General features: G+C 43.8%; 1 protein-coding gene across 6 annotated transcripts in view; it reads left to right on the forward strand.

Moving 5' to 3' along the window:
• pcdh19 (protocadherin 19) overlaps positions 1 to 13529 on the forward strand; it is a 79435-nt gene that overhangs the window by 46327 nt on the left and 19579 nt on the right. For 3 of the 6 annotated variants that reach the window (XM_080416425.1, XM_080416429.1, XM_080416427.1), the window contains exon 4: positions 1853 to 2025. In XM_080416425.1, the coding sequence (XP_080272551.1) occupies positions 1853 to 2025 (173 nt within the window). Of the gene's footprint in view, positions 1 to 1839; positions 2026 to 13529 lie in introns of all 6 variants that reach the window. The other 3 variants (XM_080416424.1, XM_080416428.1, XM_080416426.1) reach the window with 1 other exon arrangement.

A 13529-nucleotide genomic window follows, 5' to 3' on the forward strand; every position in this document is an offset into this window, starting at 1 on the left:
TCTGCTTATTACAAGCGGCTTTGGGCTTGTTTTTCTGTAAAGTTGCTTGTAAATATTGTTAGTTGCGGTTTGCGTTTTCTTTTGGGGCTCGTTTCCAAAGTGTAGTTGCTTATTTGGGCTTGTTTCCTAATGTTGTCAAACCAGTGGTTCTTAAACATTTTCATGGCAAGGACCCCCAGAATAATATGTATTTTGTCCCCAGGGACCCCCCATACCAGATTTGTGTTGTTAAAATGTTTCAAAAGATATTTAAAAATTTTCACTCCCCAATATTTCTTTTGAAAATAGCAGATGTACAAGCTCAAGTTGTGAGCTTGTAGATCTGCTATTTTCAAATAGCCGATGTATACGGTATATAGGTTTAAAGTCGCTTAAAGTCGTTTAAAGTTGTTTTCCTATACCTGGTTCTCTCACAAAACACTGGTGTAGATCTCTGCCAGGCTGGGTTGGCTACCCAGGGCCTGCAAAATTTGGAAGTCAATCATAGCGAAAAAGAAAATCTGACAGATACATCTTGATCACATGAGATTTGGACAAAATCTGAAGGAGTAGTTGCAAAAAGTGTGCTTTGAAGCAAACGCGAAATGGCGGAAATGGGCGTGGCCTATATGGGGAGCCTGTTGAACATGAAGCAGCCTGTTGTAGCGCCACCATGAGGCCTATAACACACACAGTGTGCGCAAGAAATGTGGCGCTGATCAGTCCAGCGGTTTACAAGGTTAGCTCTGGAAACACACGCACACTTACACACACACACACACACACCAACCCGCTAGCCTCCTGCAGAGCAACATCGAAAACATTTAGTGGGAGATTCAAGATTCAAAGATTGAATTTATCACACGCTCATACAGTACATGTATGCCGTGCAGTGAAATGTTGGTGCAGCAGTGCTAGTAAAAACCAGCACTGGTCCAAAGTACTGTATACAAGTAAGACGCGCGAACGCGGTAAGCGAACGCCAAAAAATGTAAAAAAATAATGAAAATAAATATTTTAAAAAAAAGTAACCAATAAAAAAAAAAAATAATAATAAAAATAAAATCTGCGTTAAAAGGAGCATCTTAGAAAAATACAAATTCCCAAAAAAAAAACTTTGAATGTTTTTGAACAATTCAACAAAGTGTTTGAAGTGCCTGTTTCACCCACTTCCGGGGGGCGGAGCCAAAATCCGAGCCCGAAGTATTTGTTCGTAGACCCCCACTTAGGGGGGGTAGAAAAAGTTTCGGAGCGATTCGGGCACTTTTCATTTAACATGGGGTTTCAATGGGGAGTTTTTAAGAGCCTTCTCCGGGGCGTGGCTTCCGGGGGAAGGGGCGGGCTTAAACGCAACCTTGACAGGTGTGTTCAGTTTTCAAAGACCTTTCATTTGATGTATGGTACGTCTAAATTGGACATTTACTTATCTCAGAGGAGCTGCACACAGGCAGTGCACACGGAGACACAGACAGAGACACAACCCAAGCAGAGTTACATAGTAAGCTCCACTTGGTCGGAGGCGCGGCTTCGCCGCGCCTCCTTCCGCGCCTCCTTCCGCGTTCGCAATAACACAAGTAAGGTACTAAGTAAGTAGTAATAAGTACTAGCTCAAAACGGATTATTCATCATCTGCTGTCAATGCTGTGGAAACACGAAGCGGAGCCGCATGAAAAGGACAAGAACACGGGGAGAGAGAGAGAGAGAGGACGGGCAAACGGCTGACAGCTCGTGCCGCGCCTTCAGCGCCAGGGGCCGCCGCATGCAACCCGCCGCGGCGACGACCAAGTGCGAGCGAGAGAGAGAAAAGAAAAAAGGTGACGTGACAGTTAATCAAAATCTTGTCTCTCTTTCCCCCCTCCTGGCCCCCATGTAGCACGTCAACGTTCAAGGACCTGGAGGGGAACAGTCTGAAGGACAGCGGCCACGAGGAGAGCGACCAGACCGACAGCGAACACGACGTCCAGAGAGGCCACTATGTGGACACGGCTGTCAACGACGTGCTGAATATGACCGTGCCCCCTAACGTCTGCCAGCTGCCCGAACAAGGTAAGAAGACCTGTGTGTGTGTGTGTGTGTGTCCGTGCGTGTGCCTGTGTTTTTGTGGAACTGAAAGAGCCCGTGGATTAACCCATTGAGACCTGAAGCCGATTCTACATGTCTCCTAAATCTCAACAGTTTTCTGAAAAACGTATGTTTCTATATCAGTGGGGCTCAATCTTTTTCATGTCAAGGACCCCCAAAATTATATGTATTTGGCCGCGGACCCCCATCACAATATTTTGTTCCAGGGACCCCCAGAAGCACAGATTTGAGTTAAAAATGTTCGCTTTAAAAATATATTATGTTCAAAGATTTGCACACATTTTCATGATTTTTCAAAAATAGCAGATCTACAAGCTCATAGCGCGGCACTCGGTGCCGCGCTATGAGCTTGTATATCTGCTATTTTTGAATAGCCTAAAGTGTAAAATAATGCTTTTTAGCTCAAATCTAAAAATGACACAGTTCCAGGTATTAATGGGTTAAAGTTCATTGATTCATGGAAGCCCATGGATTAAAGCCACCACTGAGTTCAGTCATTATGGATGCCATAGAAGGCGAAGCCAGCGTGTCTTCTATGAAAGCATGTTGCGTAGCGAAAAACAGCCCACAGAGCATTTGATGTGGTCAAACTATAGCAATACGTTTAGAAGCATTTTTTCATAAAAACCCTAATGCTGTCGGATGATAATTCATAAAAGCTAAAGGTTAAAGCCTCAATCTGTGATTTCTTCACCTACAGTAGTTGGCAGTACGTAGAACAGCATTACCAAAAACATCATCATTTTACATTTTGTGTTAATTGTTTTGGAAACAGCGCTAGTGTGGGGGGCGGGGTGGGGAGGGGGGCTCCGTTCACACCGTTTCACAAATTGCAAAATAGGACTTGGCCATACAATTGTTTTCAGTCGTGAGGTTTTATTTTGCTTTAAAGGGGTATACCACTAAAAAAATATATATATATTTCCACACAACAGCTCTACAGCAGTATTAAAGACATAGTTCAATGTTGAAAATGAGTGGTATTCCCCTTTAATCCATGAGAGCCTTATTATGAGTCTAGTACCTCAATTTCAAGATATATCTGCTGTGTGTGTGTGTGTGTGTGTGTGTGTGTGTGCGCGCCGGTCTGCTGGACCACCTATCGATGTTCATACCACACGAGCATCCTTTTACGGTGCATTATCATAACCCATTGCCAAGATAAGACTTCAGACGTGCCGCTGTGTTCGGAACGCCATCGCGGCGTCTCCGTCTTTGATGTCCCCACCGCGGGTGGCTAATGTTGCGGGGGATCTCTTCTCCCGGCCAAACGCGGCTATAGCCTTTGATATGGTGGCTCGGCTATCAGCGCTGACAGTTATAGTGGCCCATGTCTGCTTCTTTGAGGGGTCGCCCTGCACTTCTAGGCACGCTTGAATGGCAGCAATTAGTCTGACAAAAGGTAGGAGATGGTGGACGTCATCTCTACATGTCTCCATGTGCCCGCTCATCCATTATTCAGTGGGATCATTTAGCGGAGAATTAACGTTGATGTTTCGTTTCTGACTCTGACGTTCAGGAAGACATCCTCGTCGTCTGCCAGGAGTTCCGTCGTGTAAAGGGTCATGTTCGTTCTTAACCCGTTAAGACCTGGAACGCATATGTGTCACTTTTTGATTTGAGCAAAAAAAAAGCATTATTTTACACTTTGGCTATTCAAAAATAGCAGATATACAAGCTCGTAGCGCGGCACCGAGTGCCGCGCTACGAGCTCGTAGATCTGCTATTTTTCGAAAAATCGTAAAAATGTGTCCAAAACTTTTAATATATATTGTTTAAAGCGAACATTTTAAAGTCTATTCTTTGCTTCTGGGGGGTCCCTGGAACAAAACATTTTTGAGATGGGGGTCCGCGGCCGAATACATGTACATTTTGGGGTTCTTGACATGAAAAAGTTTGAGAACCACTGACATAGCAACATGTAGAATCGATAGTAGAATCGGAACCTCGGGCCTTAATGGGTTAACTACTGCCAGTCAACGTTCCAGAGTAGGACGGAGGGGATAGTAGGTCAGAAAGAGAGTGAAAGAGGGAATCAGAGAGAGAGAGAGACAGAGAGATGAGAGCCCGAATTATGCTTTGTCGAATGAAGCACGTCACAAAAAGACTGATCTTCAAAAAAAAAAAGTGACGCTTCTTCGCTGCCATACAACAAGGTATTTGCCAATACACAGTAAAATCCTCAGTGCTATTGTATACATTTTTTTACTCTGAGACTGCAGTCTCGGAGTTAAATTAACAGTCAGGGTTTTACTGTGTAGACAGAGGGGAGAAAGGCATAAAGCGGTCTAGAACAGACTGGCATCATGGTACAGTATGCACCTGAGGATATTTACCCAGCTCAAAGGGAAGACTAAATACACAAAGTGCTCCGAGTGTGCAGTGGAGCACGAGAGTCAGTGTGTGGAAAACTACGAGCGTTTCATCACCGTTCACACCAGTCACTTCCACTCTACGGGAAGTGACAACAATAATTAAGCATTATACCTACTAAAAATATGAATTGCCCATTGAGGATAATTCTCCTCCCTCTCTTTCCCCGAGATAACCCATAATATTGTGCTTCTGTTTTTTCACCGTGTTCCGCTTTATGAAGGCAAGTTGTGTTTACATAGGCAAGTGTTCTATTTTCTCCACTCCTCTGAGAAAAAGAAAAGAGAAAAAAGAAAACCTTTACGGGTGCAAGACACGGAAAGGAAAAATAAATCACACTCGCTGTGAATGCACAATGAAATAATTCACATGGATGTTAGTTTTGATCGTATTATTATCTGGTCTGTTTTCATCAGCTCATTGTGAAGTGTGTGTGGGCTTAGCTGAAGGAGCTGTAAATGACACTTGTTAAGCTCCGGAATCATCTGACCCATGCAGTTGTTCTGGTACTACATTTAATCAACCTGCCATTTAACCCAAAGCCTTGTGGCCATTTGGCTTTTGTGTTGCGTGGTATTGAGTATTGAATTCACAGAACTTCCATTTTGTTCTCTATCAGTGTTGCCGTGTCTGCTTATTATAAGCGACTTTGGGCTTGTTTTTCGGTAAGGTTGCTTGTAAATATTGGTAGTTTGCGGGTTTTGTTATTCTTTTTTGGGCTTGTTTCTGAAGTGTAGTTTAAACCAGTGGTTCTCAAAATTTTTATGTCAAGGACCCCCAAATTAATATGTAGCCTAATTGTCCGCCTATCCCCATCTGAAAACATTTTGTGCCAGGGACCACCATACCAGACTTGTCGTTAAAATGTTCCAATTTTTATTTTATTTTTTTCACTTTTCCCCCCAAGATTAAAACATAATAATAGCACAACGTGTCGCAGTTGTGAGCTTGTAGATCGGCTATGTTCAAATAGCCGACGTACATAGGTTTAAAGTGCTAACGTCGCTTCTTTTTGGGCTTGTTTTCCTAGACTTGGTTGCTTATTTCTCCCGCACAATCTGGCAACACTGATCTCTATGAGGATTGAAAGCAAGTCTGATTGTATGAATGGACGTGCCTCTATGGTTGCTTTATTGATGACTGGGAATGGGAGATAAACACACACACACACACGGGTACAGTCTTCTGGAAATGGGTTACGGTTGGAATCTGCTCACAGAGGGGCTCTCCCCCCCAGTAGTGTCAGACGGTAATGAACAATGATAAGTGAGTTTGCTAACTATTGGTCGCCGCAATTATTTCACAAGCTCAAAATATTCCTGTGTCTCTTAAAAAAAACAATGCGTCCTGACAGAACCTCTCGTGTGCTACAATCTCATTATTGGAGACAATTAGACGAGATGTACACGAGCAATATTACAAGTGGAGCGAGCTCTCGGAGGCCGCTCTTTTTTCATTAACGCTGGGGATGATTATATCTGTTTCAGCCAAATGGATGTGCGCCTCCTGAATGCGTAACACAATGCAGTTGCTAGTAAACACAACACAAGAGAGGGCTATTTTCTCTCAGTGCTATACCCAGTCTTTTGACCAAGAGTGAATAGATAAGGGACAGAAATATCTGTTTGGAATTGCAATTGGATGGCTGGTATTTTTGTGGGGTTTTTATTTATTTTATTTATTGCAAGAAGTAGTTCTGTCTGGGCCACAAAAGAGGCTGTTTATCCCTCCATGTCAAAAAAAAAGGGGGCAGTGAGCGCTGAAGAAAATGGCTCCGCCTGGAACACATCTGTGTAATTGTATGATTTTTTTGGCTATTCAAAAATAGTAGATCTACAAGCTCATCGAGTGCCGCGCTATGAGCTTGTAGATCTGCTATATATTGAAAAATCGTGAAAATATTGTGCAAATCTTTGGATGTATGTATTTTTTAAAGCGAGCATTTGTAACTCAAATCTTTGCTTCTGGGGGGATTCTACAAATGTCTTCTAAATCCTAACAGTTTTTTGAAAAAAAACATATTTGCTATAATATCAGAGGTTCTCAAAAATGATATAGCCGTGGACCCCCCATCTCTAAATGTTTTGTTCCAGGGACCCTCAGAAGTTAGAAAGTCAAAAATGTTCGCTTTAAAAAAATAAATAGGCTATTCAAAGATTTGCACACATTTTCAAGATTTTTCAAAAACAGCAGATCTACAAGCTCATAGCGCGGCACTCGGTGCCGCGCTATGAGCTTGTATATCTGCTATTTTTGAATAGCCAAAGAAATCTAAAAATGACACTGGTCTAAATGGGTGAAAAGATGGCGAGTGGGCCGCATTGAGGGAGCAGTATGCGATGAGAGCTATGTTCATAATTATGAAATGAACTGACCAAAAAAGATCTGTGTACAAACGCAGCGACGTTAATGACATGGCAAATGGAATCGTCCCCCCATTACCATCTCAGCTGGTCTAATTACATACTTAAATTTGTATCGATGGTGTAGCCTTGGTTGGACAGATTTGGCGTGACACGGGATTGAGTCTGTCTCTTCCATTACCTACCCCCCCCCCCTCCACCCAAGTCCCCCCCCAGAGGACATTAGCTTCCTTATTCCTGTTACACATTCCACGGCGGGCTGATTGACCCGGGTACAGAGAGAGGCACACAAATGGAACAGTTGAGGTCGGTATATAATATGAGAACACCACGGCGGTTTACAGTGACGCGAAGGCGCGGTTTCACTCTGAGCTCGTCTGTCTTAATTGACATAAATGGACACCGGCCGGGCAGTTCTGTTGAGTGAGTGGAGGGAATTGTCAGAAAACAAATAGGGAGCGTTCACTAAACACACCCCGCTGCTTATAGCTGTCTGCTGGGAATAACTCCTTGGTGCACAGTTTGCCTCTCTTGGCAGCTAAAGCAGAAAACAAGTTCAGAGTCTGCAATTGCCAAAGGACAACAACAACAACAACAACAAACAAACACGAGACACGGATACAAAAGAAACGTGTTCTTTGTGTTTTTATTGTCCTGTTCTCTTGTGTTGATAAATGCTGAGGAGGATGCGGCGGAGGTGGGGTGGGGGAAGGGGGTTGATGAGGAAGGGTTAAACTCCAGGGCTTTTTTAAAAGCGCAGATGTTTACCTTTCTCAGCGCTGTGTTTAAAAGGTGCCGTTTACACAGGGGGGGGGGATACCCCGTTACCCCTACACAAAGACCAGCTATACCTCCCACCCGGCCTGCAGACGTCGAGTAGGGAATCTTTGTACGTACAGAAGCTCATCTCCTCACATGAATGTGTGGCTTCCACAGCACAATGAGCACGCTTTCCTCTCTCCTCGGCATCTCTTTGAGCACTTTATTACTGGCTTTTGTCCATTTCCTGTACTGTTGCGATATTCTCTCTCCTTCAGCGAGCAGCTTTGACAATGCATGGCCGTTACATCTGTACTATCTGCCAGCGTTGGAAACTCTCAAAGCCCTATGCTTTGGAACCAACAGTTTTTTTTTTTACAGACTATAGAAACGGTGGGTGAATGAATGGTCCGCTGTGCTGAAACCTGTCTGAAAGATGGGCTGGTGCTCGCTTTGAAAACCTGAACTCAAATGTCCCCCCCCCCCCCCCCCCACACAACCGATTAGATTAGGAACAGTGGGCTATCTGAAGAACAAATTATGATAAATCTCTTGGAATCTGTAAATTAAGGGCTATCTTTTAACATGTAATTGCTCCTTCGTATCTCAATACAGTGAATACGGATGATATCGCTGTGGCTATAGAGAAGAAGAGGCGCCCGCGCGAAATGAATTCTCATGCTTTTATCTTCACAGGCATGTCCGTGAAGTGGTGGATGGGGGATTTGGTTGAAAATGTACGACATGCTAGCTTTGGCTCCAGAAGTCCATTGTTATCAAGGGAGAAGGAAAAGGGAGCAGGCTTTGAGGAGGCCTGGTGACAAAAGAGAGCTAAATCTTGCTATTTTTCTCCAATGCCTTTGATTGTCGTAGCCCTCACACTTAATTCCTCGCGGATGTGGATGAGCCACGCTTTTCCAGGCTCAAGATTTTGTGCATTGTTATATCAATGAAGTTGCCTCCGCAGAGAAAGAGAGCATAGTACCGTATAGGTAGAATCTTGGTCATCTTTTCCTCACGGTGTCCATTTTGTGGGCTTGCTTCGCTGGTTCGGTGTCTCGTTTTATTAGGTAACATTTACGGTGGCAGCGCAAAAAGTGTTTTTTTTCTTATGTCGAAGAAAAAGGAAAGACAGATCTTCCCCGCGGCTTATTACACTCGGAGGGACACAAAGACTGCTCAATTAGCCAGAGCAAAAGGAACAAGCCTCTCTCATTCCTGACACATTCCATAACCTCCAACCCCGAGAGGATATCTCTCATCTATCTGGTCGCTCCCTGTGGGCGTGTTCCTGAAGCGCGAGTCCAGGAATGGAAGCCCCTCCGCGGGCAACATATCTCTCCCTTCCCTCCATTGCAGGGATCCACAGGGTCTCGCCGCTCCTAATTGATTTCAAGTCTCTCTCCGTCTTGCTGCTCTCTCCCCACTCCATCTTTCTCGTTCTTTTTTGTCTCCCACATCTACTGACTGCAAATATATTTCCAAGCCACATCTCTCCCCGACCTTGTGCCAGTCAAGCAGTTACCCCTCTTCTCCCCCCTCCCCCCCCCCCGGTTGAACAGCACCTCGTGTTTATACTGCAAACTCGCCCGAAATTTAACATGGAAACATCTCTAGTTTGCAGTTCTCTGATCTACTAATGAAAATGCTGACAGGTGTCAGAATCAGGACAGCAACAGGAACGGGGCCACGCTGACAACCAGAGATTGAGCGTGTGTGTGCGTGTGTGTGTGTGTGTGTGTGACAGAGAGAGAGAGAGAGAGAGAGACAGACAGACACATGGAGAGGTGAGTTCAGAGTAAGCAGTCTGAGAGAGAGAGAGAAAATAAAAAAGCAAAGAGAGGAAATGATCTGTCTGACAGGTAGGAGTGCGTCTCCTATCCAGAGATAACCCCACTGAGTGCAGCAGAGAGAGAGGACTCACACACATGTGAGTGAATTAAACATCACACCTCTGTACTCGAGCCTTCTGGCTGGCTATACGACGCATGTCGCCCTCGTGATCAGTGTATGATTAGATTTAACATACAAACACTATACCGGGACCATCCATTTTGATTTTGATTTTTTTTTTTTGTCGCCTAATCTAATGTGGAACCTGTGGAGGCAAAATGGCTGACAATGACAAACAGCTCGATGCAGCGCGAGTATTAAGAAAGATGCGGTGCCACGCCACTGTATGCTCTCTCACACACACACACACGCACGCACACACACGCACATGCACACACACATGCACACACACACACACGAAGAGATTTCATGAAAGCAGGTGTGATGGATATTTATGATGCAAACGGTGCCTGTATGAAATATACAGGAGAGAATACATAGAAGTAAAATCTCATTTCAAGCTGTGTCGACCTGTGCTCGTCTTCTCTTCTTTAGCCGAACATTTGCAAAATTCAATAATCCGATATGCGGCGAGTTCCTAGAAATATATCTATCTGAAGTATAAGACTCTCTCACAGAGTCAAAATAGACCATGCAGTAATAATGCTCTAGTTTGATCATTTTGGCTAAAGGGCATATCATAAAAAAACTTAGGACCCAAACGTCACTCAAACAAGCAAGCTGTTCTATATAAGTCATATCGTCACTGTCGGGGGGGAAACCTTGTATGTACGAAACTGTTACTTTTAACCCATTAAGACCTGGAACGCATCTGTGTCACTTTTAGATTTGAGCTAAAAAAGCATCATTTTACACTTTGGCTATTCAAAAATAGCAGATCTACAAGCTCATACGAGCTTGTAGATCTGCTATTTTTGAAAAATCGTGAACATTTTGTGCAAATCTTTGGATATATATTGTTTTAAAGCGAACATTTTTAACTCACATCTTTGCTTCTGGGGGGTCCCTGGAACAACATATTTTGAGATGGGGGTCGGCGGCCAAATACATGTCATTTTGGGGGTCCTTGACATGATAAAGTTTGAGAACCACTGATATAGAAACATTCGCGCGTTCGGAAAACTGTTGGGATTTAGAAGACATTTTGTAGAATCGGCTTCAGGTCTTAATGAGTTATGGAAATGGAAAATAATAACCTGTGCTGTATGGATCCAATGTAATCATTATTTGGTCACAAGCTTGTGTTAATACATTTTTTTGGTAAAATATTTGAAAAACCCGCAGACAGACTTAAAGGGATACTTCACTTTAGGGCCGGGGACACATTTAAAAAAAATATTAAAAATAAATGAAAAAAGTTATGGAAAATTCATGGCCCCCTCACGCATTAGAGTGTCCTACTAATGTGTGAGGGGGCCATGAATTTTCCATATTTTTAATATTCTTTTTAAATGTGTCCCCGGCCCGAGAGTGAAGTATCCCTTTAACCACTGTCAACCTGGTGTCCCTGTTTTGGGCATCTCATTATAATAGGTGAAGATTTGTAAACAAAAAATCGAAATCTTTCAAATTTAGCGAAAATACGCCATTGCGAGCTCATAGATCGGCTATTTTCCACTTATTTTGCATGAAACTGTCGCATGACGGAGTATGAAATATGAATTTATAACATCATATAGTTTAATTTATGAAAGATCTTCAAAAATATTAAACATAGATTTCTGCCAGACAGCATCAATATGCAGGTCCTTTCCTCATAGGGTATGTTTAAGTAAAGGACCATTTTGGTTTTCCATTGAATTTCATGATCACTGCCTCAGGCACGCTCACATAGACGTGCACACGCAAACACAAAGATGCACACGTGTGTGTGTGTGTGCACAAACAGAGAGACACAATACACATGGAACGCACGCACGCACGCACGCACGCACACACACACACACACACACACACACACACACACACACACACACACACACACACACACACACACACACACACACACACACACACACACACACACACACACACACACACACACACACACAAAGGGACTTCAATCTGCAGTCCATGACTTCCAGCATAATACCATAATACCATAATGGCATCCCCTGAACTCACATTCTGCCAAAGCCCTCCTCAATGCACCCACAGTGTATTTAATCAGCTCGAGAGGGGGGACTGCTTATCTCTCCGCACTTGTCATGGATAGCGTATTGAACATATCAGAGAAAAGAAAATGGGAATGGTTCATTATTTTCTAGGGCTTCGCAATGAGTCTGATGTATCTCATTGCAGGCCCTCAACTGACAGCTCATTTTCTAGACAATCCTGGCATTCAGTTCACACACAGCGCGCCCGGGAGTGAGAAAGCGAGACAGACAGACAGAGAGTGTGAGAGAGAGAGAGAGAGAGAGAGAGAGAGAGAGAATGAGAGAGACACACACACACACACACACACACACACACACAGAGTAAAAGGAGAGACAGAGTGAGAGAGGCAGAGAGGGAAAATAGGGCTCCGGATCTCCATTGCTTATTCATGATGCTGTGGCATGCAAGGTGTGTTAATAATCTCCTCGGAAACCGAGTGAATCACAATTGTTTGTCGAACACCTAGCCAAGCCATGAGGCCCCCCCAATCGACGGCAGATGGGAGAACAGGGGGGATAAGGATGATCCCAGACAGAGGGAGGAAGATTAAGAACAGGTAATAATACGCTGAAGTTAGTCGGAGACCAAAGATTGTGCACGAGAGATGCCGAAGAGAGCACCGCTGAATTAATGAAATTCTCCTTGTGTGTGCATGTGTACGTGTGTGTATTTAAAGGTTAATAAGAGAAGGAAGGGTAATGAGAGACGGATAGGGGAGAGACGAGAGATGGCGCGCGGGAGAGAAAGACTGTGGCCAGAGGCGGGGAAACTAGTGAAATCCTAGTAGCACGCCCATTGCATTGTCTCCAGTTTGCCAGCCCTTATTGTGGTTCTGATTGATTCTGCTCCTCTTCGTCTGTGTGAAGAAGCCACAGCGGGGGCAGCCATTTCTCCTCGTCCCAGACCGGTTGGTGTGTCACGGTCCTCAGAGGTCACGGCGTAGGGCCACCAACCCCCTTCCCTTCTCCTTCTCGTTCTCCATCCCGACACAGAGGCAGTAGTAGTACGGCTGGAGGAATGGTGGAAAAAGTACTCAAATTCTTTACTTATGTAAAAGTACCAATACTGCAATATAGGAATACTCTGTTACAAGTAAAAAGTGCAGAATTCTAAATTTACTTGAGTAAAAGTACAAAAGTATTTGCATCAAAATGTACTTAAAGTACCAAATTTTTTTTGTTGAAAATAGCAGATCTACAAGCTCACAATGCGTCACGATGCGACGCGTTGTGAGCTTGTAGATCGGCTATTTTCAAATAGCCTAGGTATAAAATAGGGCTAAAGTGGTTAATGTTTTATAACGTTATCATTTATATCTGAAAGGTAACTAGCAACTAAAGTTTTCAAATAATTGTCGTGGAGTAAAAGTACAATATTTGCCCTCTGAGATGTAGTGGAGTAGAAGTAAAAGTATTGGAAATTGGAAATACTCAAGTAAAGTAAAAAATACCTAAAAATTTTACCTAAGTACAGTACTTAAGTACATGTACTTAGTTACTTTCCGCGTAACCATAGGGGGGGCTCTGCAGGGCGGGGCTTGCTGCAGCTACATCATCTGTACTCAAAGCGACAACCAGGGGAATCCAGAACTTGGCCTTATGCGCTGATGACCCCGGGGCCCCCTCTCCAGAGGCCGAGGGCCATGCCTTTTGCTGTCATAATGTCATGACCTATCGCACCCCCCCAGTGCTGGTGACCTTGCCCGTTTTGCGACAGGGCCCTCGGAGGAGGCAATTTGGAAATGGCGTGTGATCATTGGCTGACACCATAAGCCGAGGAAAGTAACCAAGTAGATTTACTTAAGTACTGTACTTTAAAGTACAATTTTGAGGTATTTGTGCTTTAATTGAGTATTTTTTCGATTTCCAATACTTTTACTTCTACTCCACTACATCTCGGATCCAAATATTGTGCTTTTACTCCACTACCTTTATTTGTACACTTTAGTTACTTGGTAGATTT

The sequence above is a fragment of the Gymnoscopelus braueri genome (genome assembly GCF_963280865.1).
Source record: "Gymnoscopelus braueri genome assembly, chromosome: 20".
Lineage (NCBI taxonomy): Eukaryota > Metazoa > Chordata > Actinopteri > Myctophiformes > Myctophidae > Gymnoscopelus > Gymnoscopelus braueri.